A 15000-nucleotide genomic window follows, 5' to 3' on the forward strand; every position below is an offset into this window, starting at 1 on the left:
CGATTGCCCATGGCAGTTTATAGGTCGTTAAGAATGTGGTATTTGGCATATGTGTAGCCCATATCCAATCATGTCAGTTGTATCTATTCAAATAAACTGCAGCCATCGCTTTAACACCCCTACTCTTTCTCCTGATTGCACCCCAAGATCTGGTACCTAGGGATGGAATCCATGCTACATTTCAGATCAGAACAATTGTGTAAAGTAGTAGGATTTCACAGGTTATGGTATATACTATGGCCAACATCAATCAAACTGCCAATAATGCGTAATTAAAAGATTTCCATAAACTTTGAATAAATGGTGAATGGCACAGTTGGAACATGATGGCCATCAAAAAGTCAACTCAGGGTTACAGGGTACAGGGTACAGTATTAGGATTCATTTCTAGACCAGGATAATGATGTGAAGATTTGGCGTGTGTGTGTGTGTGTGTGTGTGTCTGTCTGTCTGTCTGTCTGTCTGTCTGTCTGTCTGTCTGTCTGTCTGTCTGTCTGTCTGTCTGTCTGTCTGTCTGTGTCTGTGTCTGTGTCTCGCGTGACAACCGGTGCCGTACGGCAGTCTGCACACTGTGCACAGCTGGTGTGTGAATGTGTATGTATGCGTGTATGTCTTTTTTCAAAGCGCTTTGAGTAAACTTCATAGTTGTGATACTACATAAATACATATTGCAATTAGACTAGAAGCATTTCCAGAAAAAGGCCCTTTTTAAGGGTGTTAGAAGCATTTTTTAGTAAAAGTTGGAAACCTAGTTTTCTAAGACAATTAGAGTACCCTGAATTCAGCTAGCCTGGTTCCCAAGCTGAATTTTGAGTTTTTGACCATGAAATGGGCAAAAAACAAAATGGCCGCCGAAATTCTTGATTTTGAGCAGAATACGTTAGAAAGTATCACTTTTCCACGGAAATAAATGGGCAATGCTCACATATTTGCATTTAAGATGTATTCCTACACTTACACAAAGGCAAAATGTCATGGCAAAAAGATAAAAATTACTATAATTATGCCTTTTTATAATGTGATATCCTCGTAAACTGGCATTCAATAGCAATAGCCTCCGTAAAGCACATTATCATACACAATTGTCATTCAATAAGATTTGGAAAGAAAAAGAGAGAGAAAGAAGATGGTATTATCTAAAAAACTAAATATTGGAACATGAATATGTCCCCGGTTCTTTAAAGGAGATGAGTGAGCCATCTCTATGGGAGCACACTCTCAGCTGTACGATTAGCTGAAGACCTTTGCAATCACGCCAAAGGTCTATGGGCGGGATGTCCACTTTCTCAAAACCGAAAATAAGCCACTTTGATGCCAAACCCTCTTAGGCTGTCGGCAACGAGGATGTCTTGAGAGATGGCTCACTCATCTCCTTCAGAGAACCGGGGACATATTCATGTCCTAATGTTCTCTTTCAGTCGAATCGTTCGCATATCTATGGGAGAGTTACAATCACTCCCGATTGCTGGTCCAAACTAGGCAGAACTCCAAGAGCCTCCTGTAAGGATAGCGCTCCTATCACCCTACAGACAATCAGTGGTCGTGCCCAGAACCCTATGTTCCTGTGGCAATGTGGTCACATCTAGCCGGTAGAACCGGACAAAGGTGGCGGGGGTTGGCCCAACCAGCCGCTCTGCACACGTCTGAAACTGCTGCACCCTTGAAGAGAGGACAAGATGTAGAAACCGCACTGGTAAAGTGAGCCCTAATCTGAGCCGGGGGTTGGCGACCCTTGGACTCATATGCCAGGACAATGGTTTGAACCAACCATTTGGAGACCTCTATTTCAAAACTGTAAGCCCTGTAGAGGGCTTGATGAAGCACACAAACAGCTGCTCAGTGTTCCTAAAAGAGTGAGTCCTGTTCACTTCATGTACATGCGTAATGCGTGCACAGGGCACAAGTTGTGTTGTCCCCTCTCTTCCACGGATCTGAAAGGTGGTGTGCAAAAGCAGTTTGGAGAGACCCCTCTTGGAGGGGCTCGAAAGGGGTCCCACACATAGACTCCAGTACTAGAGAGATATCCCAGGTGACGTAGCACGGGGCGTAAGTATCTAGTGGATGGGCACTCAGAGTGTTGGAACTGAATCCTACATGGCACAATGAAATCGCTGCAAAGTAGACTTAAATGGTAAAGCATTGTCTCCCCCCAATAAGTCTTGTAGAAAGGACAACACCATTGGTACTGAACACTGAGAGGTTGTCTTGTCGCGTTGGTCACAGTAGCATTCGAAGACAGACCACTTCAGGTTATACAGTGTCCCAGTAGATTGGGCCCTGGCCCCTTCAATTGTCCTGATAACGTTATCCAGAAAACCGGTTAGGTTCAAATGTTCCCTTGCCAGACTCATAGGGGCAGGTGGCCCCTGGGCTGGGGGATGTCCTCCTCCTGATCCGGTGCCAGACTCAAACCTACAGGAGAGAGGAAAGTAGCAGGAGGGGCCGAAGCCCCTACGCTCTCAGCTGAGGCCCCTGAGCCCCGTGGGTTAAGGTCGGACAAACCCTGAGAAATCTCGCCTCCTTGCAGGAGGGGAAAAAGGGAGGCGTCAGACGAAGGCGCTCGTGGTGTATTATACAGGACTTTTGGAGTCTACAAGCGCGCCATGAATGGTGACGGGGTGCGCTTTTGTGCCAAGCGCAATGGCCTGCGGTGATGGCCATCAGCCACTAGGGTGGTGGTCAGTCCCTGCTGTATGAGATTCTCTGTGGTGGCAGGGAGTTGGGATAAAAAGTCGTCCACCTTAGGCGGGAGATCGAAGCACTTTGCCAGGGGGGAGTCAGAGTCTGACTCCACTGAAATGCGTTGCCAGTCGACCGTAGTCAAGAGAACAAAGAGACAGAGCAGGCTAGAACTAGTCAAGCTCTCGTAACTCGTGTCGTTCAGGGTACTCGTGACCTCAGTCAGGAGACGTGAGTCCAAGGAACTGGGTACGCACAAATGTGTGTAAAGAACTTTTACTCCGTATTGTTTCTAATCTGCGGTGAGTAGGTTCCGTCATTGAGAAGTTTCTTGCTCTTGCTGCCATGGAGGACACTGTACATTCCATATGTTTGATCTGCAATGTGTGATCTCAGGTTAAAAGAGAGTGTCCACCTACACAAAGCTGAGGCTGTCTCGGTGATCGCAATGATGCTCTTTTATTGCCTGTGACATTTACCCACTTCATAGCCTGATCAGAATCTGGCTAAACTTGTATGTTCCTGTCCAAAATGTGAAGATATGACAATGCATTTGTATTCAAAGTATCAAAATGTGTGCAAAACGTGTGCAGTAGCGCATAGTAGGACTATTGGCAAATACAACGCAGCAGTCTGTTGTTCCTTTGATGACAGTGACTGATTGAACACTGACCAAGAAGTCTTCATGTCTAAGTTTTGACAGTGCAAGAAGAAAGCTAGGTCCGTGGCCTTTGCTTGTTTAGCATACTTATGCTCCTCTCCAGATTTTCCAAAGCATGATTCAGCAATGGGTGGTTGGTTTGAATGTCCTAGGAGTAATCCTGAGAGGATGTAGTTCCATCAGGGCATTTGGCACATTTAATGTAGGGCCTATGTCTAGTGGACACCTCATATTTTTAACAGAATAATCAATTGGTTGGCCTCTCTGCCATGCTGCCATTTGTGTTGCATGGGAAGTATTCTTCCCATCAAGTGTTTCATCCAGGATGTCAATGTTATCACATGTGTAGTGGATGAATTTATCTGCCGCAATGTTTGTTGGAATAATGGCACCACTCTCTTGGTTCAGTGTTTTTACAGTGCTCTCAGCTAAGGAGGATCTGGACTTGGAGGACCTGGTTGTAACTCAGACAATGACCTGCCAGGTTGAATTGTCTTATTAGGTCTTTTACCCAATAGCTTGATGAAGAGTACAAGCAAGACCGACATGTTTCGGAGTCCATTTTTTGCCATCACTGACACAATAAACAAGGACTTAAGCCTCATTCAGAACTGTACTTTGAGCAAGTTTTTCCTTGCTACCAATTCCATCATCTTCAAGAGATCTGGCCACTAACAATCAGGGCCTCGTTTCCGAAAGGGCCTTAAGTACTACTTAACGCTACGTGCTACTTAAGTTCACACGTAACACCATCGTAGAGCTCACGGAGCGTTTCCCAAAGCCAACTTAGCAAAGAACCATCGCAGGTTGACACGTAACTCTAAGAGCAATCCACGAGTGGTGTAGAGTAGTCTTAACGCGCTAAGATTGATCGTAGCAGCATGGCACAGTGGAGACACCCACAGGATATGAAGGGAAAAGAAGAAACCTGCGCATAAGATTGCTGTTTTAAGACGCGAGAGGCATGGCACAGTGGAGACACCCATAGGAAAAGAGGAAACTTGCGCTTCAAGTTGATGTTTTAAGACGGGAGTGTAGCCTAAATATCATGGCAGCATAGTTGACACTGCAACGCAAATAAGAAGGTAACATTAATTGTGGATGTGTAGGCCTATAAAATAAAAGTAATGTGTTTGGAAATATTTTACAGGTAGTAAAATAGTTCGACTGTGTTTGATAAACCTGGGCATAATTAATCTGTGATCAATCATAATTTGTGTGGGTGCTTCATGAACAAGAACAAGGCAAAATGAATAAGGGGCTTCGGCAACCAGAGACAAGAGTGTTGATGTCGGAAGGCCACTTCCGAAACTGTATTTATTTTATATTTTTTGAAGAAAAATGGTCAGCGAGTTGTTGCACCCTCTTTCATTTTCAAGTAGCCTAAGAAAGGGAAGGCGACGCCGAAAATACATGATAGTTGTAGGCGAAGGGTAAGCTATGACAAAAATTAAAAAGGCAGCGATGGGGATTCGTGTAGATTTTTTGTTTTGATAACAGCAGACTGCCGTGCAAAAATGTCCTCACAGTTGTTAAAGTCTTGAGCGCGCTGTACTTTGCGCACCGCTCACCACATGTGCCAAGCTCCTCTCCCTATTCCGACTCTAGTAGACTAAGCAATAACAAAAAAGCAGCGAGGGGATGTGTCAATTTTGATGGACATTGTTTTTCATAACAGCATGCTGACGTGCTCCCGACAGTTGTCAAGCCTTGAACGCCTTGAGGTCGTAACTTTGCGCGTCCCAATTTGGAACTCCAACTAGGCCTAGGCCTACTTGTCTTCTTAAATATTAAGCTGCAGTAACCAAGTGCACGCGCTTTATCTGGGTCTTAACGGCGTAGCTCATTATTACCGTCAGTTGGGAGTTTTTTTATGATTTCATTGTGTGTGTGTATTTTATTTCATTTGCCAACAATAACTCCTGTCGATAGTTGCAAACTGCTACAAATGTAGTCCCAACCTTATATAAAACAACTTTTGATACTGACACACGCCTTACATTTTGTAAATGGTTTAGCAGCAGATGACGGCGCAGTTCACTCCGAGTACATTTCAGCACCACATATGTGGACAGCAATCCTTAAGAGCGACGCTACGAATGATCTTAGAGGCTGTGCACGCGCGTTCATGTACGAGTGTCTTTGGGAAACAGTCGTAGGAAATCTAAGAACATTCGTAGGATCACTGGTTAACGACACACGTAAGGCTAAGAACCATCGTTATCGGGAAACGAGGCCCAGGCTGAGTAGCATGTATAGACTATCTCAAATGTATGCAATAGTATCTTATAAAATAAAATATGTCTGAACATTTTTCAAAATGACACAAAATAACTTATGTTATATGTAATATCATTATGTCATCTAGCGATTTCTGGACAGTTTTCAGAGAGCTAATAGCAACTTTAAGTGTTTTTTTGGAAACACTAAATACTGCACATTATGCTAAGTATTTCTAAAATACTTATATCAATTTTCTTAACCATATACACACATAGGCTACAAATATCTTATTAGAAAAGCTAAATATTTGAAACGTTTAGGCTAACACCTACAATATTAGCATTATTAGCATTCTAGAAGCTATTTTATACTTTTTAAAATCCTCTATAGTAGATACATTCATCAAGAAACATTATTGGGACACAAAATGTTAGAAAAGAGCATTTATTTCCAAGTACAGCAATACTTGGTAAAATGCTCTGTCAAAAATAGCGTATTTTGGCAGCCATTTTGTTTTTCAAATTTAACTGTCAAAACCTCAAAATCCAGCTTGGGAACCAGTCTAGTTGAATTCAGCACACTTAAATTATGTTAAGTACATAGGTTCCCAACTTTTACTAAAAAATGCTTCTAACATTCACAAATATGAAAAATGTGTCTAGACTAAATGTATTGTATTGTAATATGGGTCAGTCATATTTGATTTTTGTTCATGGCCCCTAATATGAATAAGCATCTAATGTAAAGAAGTAACTATACCAATTATCATGCTTTTACCACAAATTACCAGGTAGTTAATATGGGCTGGCCATATTTGATTTGGCGGCCATCTTGAAAACAATGTTTTTTTTCCTGCGACGCCTCCAATGCTAATATTAATCAGCATATCAAGGACATGTGTACCGATTTTCATGCTTTTACCACCAAGTGTCAGGTAGATTCATTTATATGGGTTGGTCATATTGGATTTGGCGGCCATCTTGCAAACGATGACTTTTTTGTGACTCCTCCAATGCTAATGTTAATCAGCATATCAAGAAGGATATGTGGACCGATTTTCATGCTGTTACCACCAAGTCTCAGGTAGATTCATTAATATGGGTCGGTCTTATTGGATTTGGCGGCCATCTTGAATACGATGAATTTTGCGCAACGCCTCCAACGCTAAACTTAATCAGCATATCAAGAAGGATATGTGTACCGATTTTCATGCCTTTACTACCAAGTGTTAGGTAGATAGGTAGATTCATAAATATGAATTGGCCATATTGGATTTGGCGGCCATCTTGAAAATGAATACATTTTTCATGACGCCTCCAATGCTAATGTTAATCAGCATATCAAGAAGGTTATGTGTACCGATTTTCATGCTTTTACTACAAAGTGTCAGGTAGATTCATTAATATGGGTCGGCCATATTGGATTTGGCGGCCATGTTGAAAACGATGCATTTTTCGCGACGCCTCCAACGCTAACATTAATCAGCATATCAAGAAGGATATGTGTACCGATTTTCATGCTTTTACTCAAAAGTGCACGATCAAATCACCCATCCGCTGGACTATCAGTCTTTAATGTAATGTGATGTATTATGTGTATCTGCCATCCCAGGTCAAGGAGTGTACCAGTACCAGTACCAATCTGTAATGTATTGTAATGTAATGTATTGTATTGTATTGTAATGTAATGTACTGTGTATATTTGTGCATGCCTGCAGGACAAGGAGATCAGTACCAGTCTGCCCGTGCTGGACCTGATCGATGCCATCCAGCCCGGCAGCGTCAGCTACGACCTGGTCAAGACGGGCACCCTGTCTGACGAGGACAAGCTGGAAAACGCCAAGTAAGTAACTGCCACGCTGTCAAACTATATAGAGTTTAAAACAAGCTGGAAAACGCCAAGTAAGTACAGTAACTGCCATGCTGTCAAACTATTTGTGCCTCTTTTCCACTGCCAGTTTTCTGGTAGGCCTACAGCTCGACAGAGCACGACTCGACTGCCACTTTTTGCTTCACAATCGAGCTGTTTCTTGCTTATTCGAAAAGCAAAAAAGTGGAGGCCGAGTCGCGCTTTGTCGAGCTGTAGTCTTACCAGAAAACTGGCAGTGGAAAAGAGTCAACAGTGTTTAAAACAAGCTGCAAAATGCCAAGTAAGTGCCTGCAAAGCTGACAAAGAAAAATGGGACAATTTGAGGAAGCACTGTATATAATCATTTAAAAAGCGTTTAATTAACCCTGGCTAGAGTAAGTGCCATGCTGATTGCTTTTGGCTGTGGGTATGGGCAATCTCTGCCAGCCAGACGCCTGTGGTGTTGTGGCTTAATTACTAATGCCAGTCACACATGACCAATGAATGAAAGAACTCAAGGACGGCACTCTTGGATGTTTCTTTTTTTATTCGTCCACAAATGAATTGCTATCCATGTATTAGGTTCTACGAAGCTAACTTATCTTCTGAGTAGTGAGGCATGTATATATATAAATAAATCAAGCCACATTTTAAAATGTTATTTAAGTGAATTACACAGCACTCTGGGTTAAAAAGTGCCAAACAAAAACTGTGAAAGAAAAATGCCTGAAAATCCTTTTCATAGTTGAATACTGAGCCCTGAGGAAGGTCATTAGACCGAAAGCTTGGCCATTAAAAGAATAAAAGGATTTAAGTGTGCAGACATTTTTCTATCAAGTGTGCAGGGTCTAAAATTTTCTTTCAAAGGGAGGTACCGCGCCTCTTCTCTTGATGCCGGGTGGGTGCGTAGGTTCCAACAGGTTAACTATAGGATCAAGGAAGGGGAACTCGCACACCTTGTTAGCCGATGCAATAATTTCCTTTTATTGCATGTTTCGAAAATAAAAAAAGTGCTACCCAAGTGAACAGTGCAAACGTTTCGGTCCCATTCAGACCATCCTCAGTGCAAACATTGAAAATAAAGACACGCCCTTATATAGGCCAGGTAAAGCCACGTACACGGAAGACAGGTAGTAAGCCTGGGTCTAGAATTTCCCATTTTAAAAAGAACAGGGCAAGGGCCTGGTTTTCTCTCTTCCTCCTGTTCATATACTGTAAGTCAAGACCTCCATGTTTAGCCCACAAGGATGTTGACCACCTGAACCAGATCATCTGCATCCCTGCCTTAGGCCAACAGCACACCAAATCAGATTTCTTTCTGTTGTGTCTTAATGTGTATAGAAAAGTGAGTATGGTAAATTGTGGGGGGGAAGAAACACTTTGACTTTTGTTTTCCCCCAGATGTTTTATGATCACTCGTGACAGTGACTACATTTGAATGTGTGTGGCAGACTTTTAACAAAATCGGCATTTAATCTTTTTCACTATCAGGAGATGGTTGCAAGTTAGCAGACATCCACATCCGGTGTGTTTGGCGTCCCTAAGGGAAAGCGCCCGGCCGCCGGGTTTTCCAAATGATCTGCTATTATTAAAATGGAATACTGTAGACACCATGACGACAGAATGGCACCATGTTCTGGAAGGATTAAGAGCTGCTGTGGTGAAATCCTGTTTGCATGGATTCCTAGCGGGGGGCTTATTCGTTCCCAGGGGAGGTTTAAGAGTCTCTTGGGCTGTCAGCTTGTGTTTGTTGAAATAATTGGCACATCAGGGGAAAAAGTGGGTCAGTGGGTTCGAAGCAATTGTTGCCATTACATTGACCAACATATCACAATTGCTGTGCAATGCAGTTTCCTTTTCTCAAAATGCTGATATTTGAGCTTTTGCAGCCAATCCAGTTTAGTTTGTCGGTTATCCATGGGCCTATACTACAAAGCCAGTCATTTTCGCCTTGCTAAAGACAGTATAGTGAAGAGTGGGACAAGAAATGTGTGGAAGAGAGAAGCGGGAGAGGTTTGGGAAATGACCTTGGGTCAGAATGGAACCCGGGTCCCCGGGGTAACAGTGCAGTGCCCTACCGTTTGAGCCACGGCAGGGCCATTCACTATACGCATAAACGGCGTGACGTGTGCCATTTGCGTTACGCCCTTTTTTGGGGGGAAAACATTGGGGGGAAAGCCAATGCAAGTCAATTGGTGGGGTTGGAAAAGAATAAACGAAAGACAAGGACCTGTAGACTACCGTTGTTCACGCTCAACATGTTGTGTTGGCGGCTGTTCAAATAATATAGCCATATAATGACCGTGGCCGAAGCATGGACTGTGTTCATTTAGGCTAGTACGCCAGGGTTTGTTTCCCCCCAAAAAGGGACGTAACGCACATTCAAGAGCAAAGTACCCTGATGGCCATTCATACGTATTGTCTATTGTGCTGTTTTGATTAATAATCCTTGTCTCCCTATTGCAGGTATGCTGTATCTATGGCTAGGAAGATCGGCGCTCGTGTGTATGCCCTGCCTGAGGACCTGGTAGAGGTCAAGCCCAAGATGGTCATGACTGTGTTCGCCTGCCTGATGGGGCGTGGCATGAAGAGGGCGTAACCATGACAACACACCCGCACCAGCCAATCAAAACCTTCGTCATCACCTTTTGCTGGTTAAAAGGCTTTTGGTTTAAAAGAAAGAAAGAAAACAGTTAACACAGCCATACTAATAAAACAAAGCAAGTGTAATGGCAAGAGATGTTACATTTAAGAATGATGTTTAAATGTTTTTGCCAATAGGAGAGATGTTGGAGGGAGGGGGTTTGGGAGGTGTATTGTCAATCGACTACAGAAGGTCATTTAATTTTCCTCCCCGTGGACGACAAAAAAAATGGTTATGATCTTTTAAAGGTACATGTAATAAGATCACTTGCAAAAGACGCAGAAAGCAATTGCAAAAATGGGAAATGTCAACCAAAAAAACACCTTACTTAGCATTATACCTTAACATATCTGCATTTGGATTCAAGCCATGTCAGGTGAAACAAAACAAAAACAAAAAAAAGACAAAAAAGTGAATGCAATGTATATTTTTTTATTTGCATATTTGTGTTTATGGAGTTGCGTTGGTGTTTTGGGATGTTGTGATGGACCACTCCTCACTGTGGGAGACGTGACTAGAGGGGGGGAGGAGAAACCCTACAGGCTACATGCAGTATTGCTTTCCGCTTGCAGTACAGCTGTGCAGTGCAACTCATGGCTTTTTGTATGGGACCATTGAATCTTGATGCTTATTTTCCTAGTTTTTTATATATATAGATGTATAACGTACATATGAACCAATTGAAAGTACATACATTCATTCATACATACATACATGCATTCGTTCATACATACATTCTGTGCTGGTAGAAGCTTTAAACATTCCACAATATGGGAACTCATTGAAGAATACGCCATTATGTCCATATAGTTAAGCATTTTTCAGAATGAGGATGGTCCAAAAAAGAAAACTATGCATGAACAATCTTTTTTATGGTGGATATTATTTAAAATGAAACACTCCATGAATTCTGAGAACGAGGCAACAGCTTTAGAAAACAAGACCCACCAGTTACAGTAGCTGTCATGTTTGACATCCAGTCACAGTGCGGGGGAAAGGGTGGACAATGTTGACCATAGATACAGAACACTAGATGCCGTGTTCAGCCCTTTGGCGTGGTCCAACCTAGGGCGCCGCCATCTTGGTCAGGTATCCTATGTTTTTCATAGATGTTGTTTTACCGCCACCCACAGGATAATACGTGTATCGCCTCATCACCGATAGCAGCTTTATACCTGTCAAACATGGCGGCGATCTGACTATGAGCTATTCGGTGGTCAACGACGCGGCATCGTGTTCTATATCTATGAGTGATAAAGCTGGTAGCCATCTTGTGTACTTGTCATCATTATTATGTTCTTCGTGTTTAGTTACACGTCCATTACAAGCAAAAAAAAAACATGGAGGGGGAGAAACTGGAATGGTTGGGCCTTAACTGCTGCAGCATTATATTACTATGGTCTGAATGGGACAATTTCAAGCCAAAAAGAAAAATCCTTATGTTGTACACAATGTCTATAATGAAGATCCAACCAACTGCGGAAAATAAAGCAAACCCAATGCTGTTCATAGTAACCTTTGGTCTGGCCTGTTTTTTTTGTTTGTTTGTTTTTTTCTCTTCCTTTGTTGTGTGGTTGGAGAAGTCTGCTGTGGGTGGATGTCAAGATTTCAAATGTAAAACCCTCTAAAAACCATTATGGAATTCAGGCGAGATGTCGGCCATGAGGGGGTCATCTGGGTTGGGCTCAGCCATGAGCAGCTGAATGGAGGTGAGAAGTATGGACATAAATGACATGTAAATGGCCCTAACCCTAACCTAAGGGGCAACAATAAAAAATGAGATATAACCAACTGCTAATGTGCTGAATTAATATAAAAGCAGCCTATTTTATGTCAACTTCTCTCACAAATGCACTTTTTGTTTTGCATCTGAACCCTTCAATAGGCATAGTATTGTCAAAGGTTTTGTCTGTGTGAGGGACAAACTGTGTCTCCTCAACAAGTATGTGCACATATGTAGATGGGAATGGCAATTTGCATATTAAGCACCCCTGTCTGTTGTCGGCATCATTATGGTTATATAAGATGATCGTGTCCACTCTGTGCAGAGTGGGAAGACTGCTTGAAGTAGTATCCTACCCAACCCCCCTACCTAGATGAGCGGTATTCAGAGTGGGCCACGCACCCAGATGCAGACTTCCCTTTAGGTAAACCAAGGCAAATGCCTAGGGCCACGTCCAAATCTGTCCTCCATGGGCCCCAACTGCCACACCAGTCGTGAATTTTATATGTCTATATAATGACTTGAGGGCCCCATGTTTTAGATGGACATGAATGCGGTCTGGTAGCGAAATGGGCTGAATAACTCCATATCAGCACAATGTCAGAGCTGCAGATGTCAAATACTATGGTTTTGGTTATACGCAAGTATTTTTAAATGCGGATTTTTAAAAAGTCCGTTTACTTGTAAATACGACATGGATAACACAAAAAAACTCCATTGTGACAGTGGCGTATTAACTTTAAAATTTTAGAATTTTGAAATGCACATTCTAAAACTCAAAAACGTCTAAGTTCTGTCTCAACAATTGCCTTCAAAATACTAGTGAAACATGCTGGGCATCTCATCAGCAATGATCATGCTTTTGTCAATACATTTTCAGTCATTTCAGTTACCGTAACGTGACTTAACCCATTTTGTCCTGAGCCTTTTTTGGGAAAGGGTGCCCTCGGCCTATTAAATCCTAAATATCTCAGCCTCCGAAGCACATACAGCCATGAAATGAGTTACATTTAAAAGCTTGGACCCTCGTTTTGCCTTAGAATGTGTTCATTCAGCTCTAACCTACCCACATTTTTAATAAAACAGCTCAAATCTTTAAAAAAAAACGGAATGCAGCGTATATGTGTCTCCAGGACACAATGGGTTAATTATTTCACAAAATTATCTCTCACAGATGGGTATACTCTTATTATGATGACACAAAAATACAAATAAGCCCCCTACGTATGAACATTATAGTGCAGTTCTGTCTGACAAGAAAAAAGAAATGAGAGCATGTGTTATTTTTCTATTTTCTGTGCCTTTCTTTCCATTGCTCTCCTCTCTTATTGTCATGCACATCATCAGTATACATGCTGCTCTGCTTATATTATGTTGTTCATGTAACCTTCCCACTGCTCATCTCTGTCTCTCCACTGATTGCAGTTTTCATTCAATCCCATCACCGCCATTTCTACTCACCGCCATCACCCGCCCACCCACTCTCTACTCGCTCGCTCACTCGCTCTTGTCCTCCTAATCACATCTGTAATCAGGGAGTGTGTGTGTGTGTGTGTGTGTGTGTGTGTGTGTGTGTGTGTGTGTGTGTGTGTGTGTGTGTGTGTGTGTGTGTGTGTGTGTGTGTGTGTGTGTGTGTGTGTGTGAGAGAGAGAGAGCACCGTTCCCTTGCATGCATATTCAGTGTGTGTGTGTGTGTGTCGATTTTTGGTGCTCAACCTAAATGCTGAGCCTGAGAGATTCTGATTGTGTGTGTGTGTGTGTGTGTGTGTGTGTGTGTGTGTGTGTGTGTGTGTGTGTGTGTGTGTGTGTGTGTGTGTGTGTGTGTGTGTGTGTGCGTGTGTGTGTGTGTGTGCGTGTATGTTGCCTGTGTGTGACATGGGTGGAGGTGGTGCACAAAATCTGTGCACCGGCATCAGCCGCGGCTCAGACAGTGAGGCACTGCCCTGTTACACCTGGGACCTGGGTTCCATATCCGACCCGAGGTCATTTCCCAACCCCTCCTCCCCCAGCCCCGTGTCTTCCACTCATCTCCTGTCCCATTCTTCACTGTGCTATCCTAATAAAGGCAAAAAAAAGCCAACCCAAATTTTTGAAAATATCTGCGCCATGTGATGCCCAAATTGAGACAAAGCAAAGATGGACCGCACACTGATGAGCACCGTTTTGATCTATTTTATTCTGCTCTATTAAGGCAAATGCAGTAGCCTAACTACATATACTTTAGACTGAAAATGGTCTTCATTACACATCCTTTATTTTGTGACACACCCTTATGTTCCAAATGTGTCCCGTTTTAGAGGCATTGCTCTGTCAAATTTGTGGTAACTGGACTGCAGTAGGATTTGTGCTTGTGACTCCTTCTGGTCCCCTATCTGCTCAGACCCGTCCACCTCCTCCACCTGTCCTCTACCCCTCCACTTCCTCCCTCTCCTCCCTCTCCTCCCTCCTCTACCCCTCCACCACCTCCCTCTCCTTGCTTTTCCACCTGTCCTCTACTCCTCCCTCTCCTCCACCTCCTCGCTCTCCTCCCTCCTCCACCTGTCCTCTACCCCTCCACCTCCTCCCTCTCCTCCCTCCTCTACCCCTCCACCTCCTCCCTCTCCTCCCTCCTCTACCCCACCACCACCTCCACCTCCTCCCTCCTCCACCTGTCCTCTACCCGTCCACCTCCTCCACCTGTCCTCTACCCCTCCACCTCCTCCACCTGTCCTCTACCCGTCCACCTCCTCCACCTGTCCTCTACCCCTCCACCTCCTGCACCTCCTCCCTCTCCTTCCTCCTCTACCCCTCCACCTCCTCCCTCTCCTCCCTCCTCTACCCCTAAATCTATTATCTATCCCTTCACCCAGAGCCATGGAATTCAGAATTGTGACAACCGGGATACAGGAAGTTGCTTGGTGACCTGATTCCAGTATTAGATTCATATAATTCAATGCAGCGGCTTTCTGTTCCTTAGACAGTAACACAGAAACGATACATAACAATCAAAGATAAAGTAAAAATGAATTAAAACTGAAGTATGTGTGTCTGACCGAGGTCTTCTTGCACCTGTTCGTCCCCCTCGGCGCGTGAACCTGCGACCTTGTCAACTACATCGGTCGGGAAATGGGAGACACAGCACGATACCGCTGGACCAGTTCCCCAGCCCAAGGGCATCGACCCTGTATGAGGCTTTCGGGAGGGAGGTTTACTAATGTTCCACGCCACCTCTGCCAGTTAGCC

General features: G+C 43.5%; 1 protein-coding gene across 2 annotated transcripts in view; it reads left to right on the top strand.

Annotated features, from left to right (window-relative positions):
• Positions 1-11570, top strand: part of pls3 (plastin 3 (T isoform)) — a 93859-nt gene extending 82289 nt beyond the window's left edge. For both annotated transcript variants that reach the window (XM_063190132.1, XM_063190133.1), the window contains exons 15-16: positions 7281-7405; positions 9878-11570. In XM_063190132.1, coding sequence (XP_063046202.1) covers positions 7281-7405; positions 9878-10010 — 258 coding nt within the window. In that variant the 3' untranslated portion in view covers positions 10011-11570. The remainder of the gene's footprint in view (positions 1-7280; positions 7406-9877) is intronic.
• Positions 11571-15000: the final 3430 nt, after the last annotated feature.

The sequence above is a fragment of the Engraulis encrasicolus genome, chromosome 23, assembly GCF_034702125.1.
Source record: "Engraulis encrasicolus isolate BLACKSEA-1 chromosome 23, IST_EnEncr_1.0, whole genome shotgun sequence".
Taxonomy (NCBI): domain Eukaryota; kingdom Metazoa; phylum Chordata; class Actinopteri; order Clupeiformes; family Engraulidae; genus Engraulis; species Engraulis encrasicolus.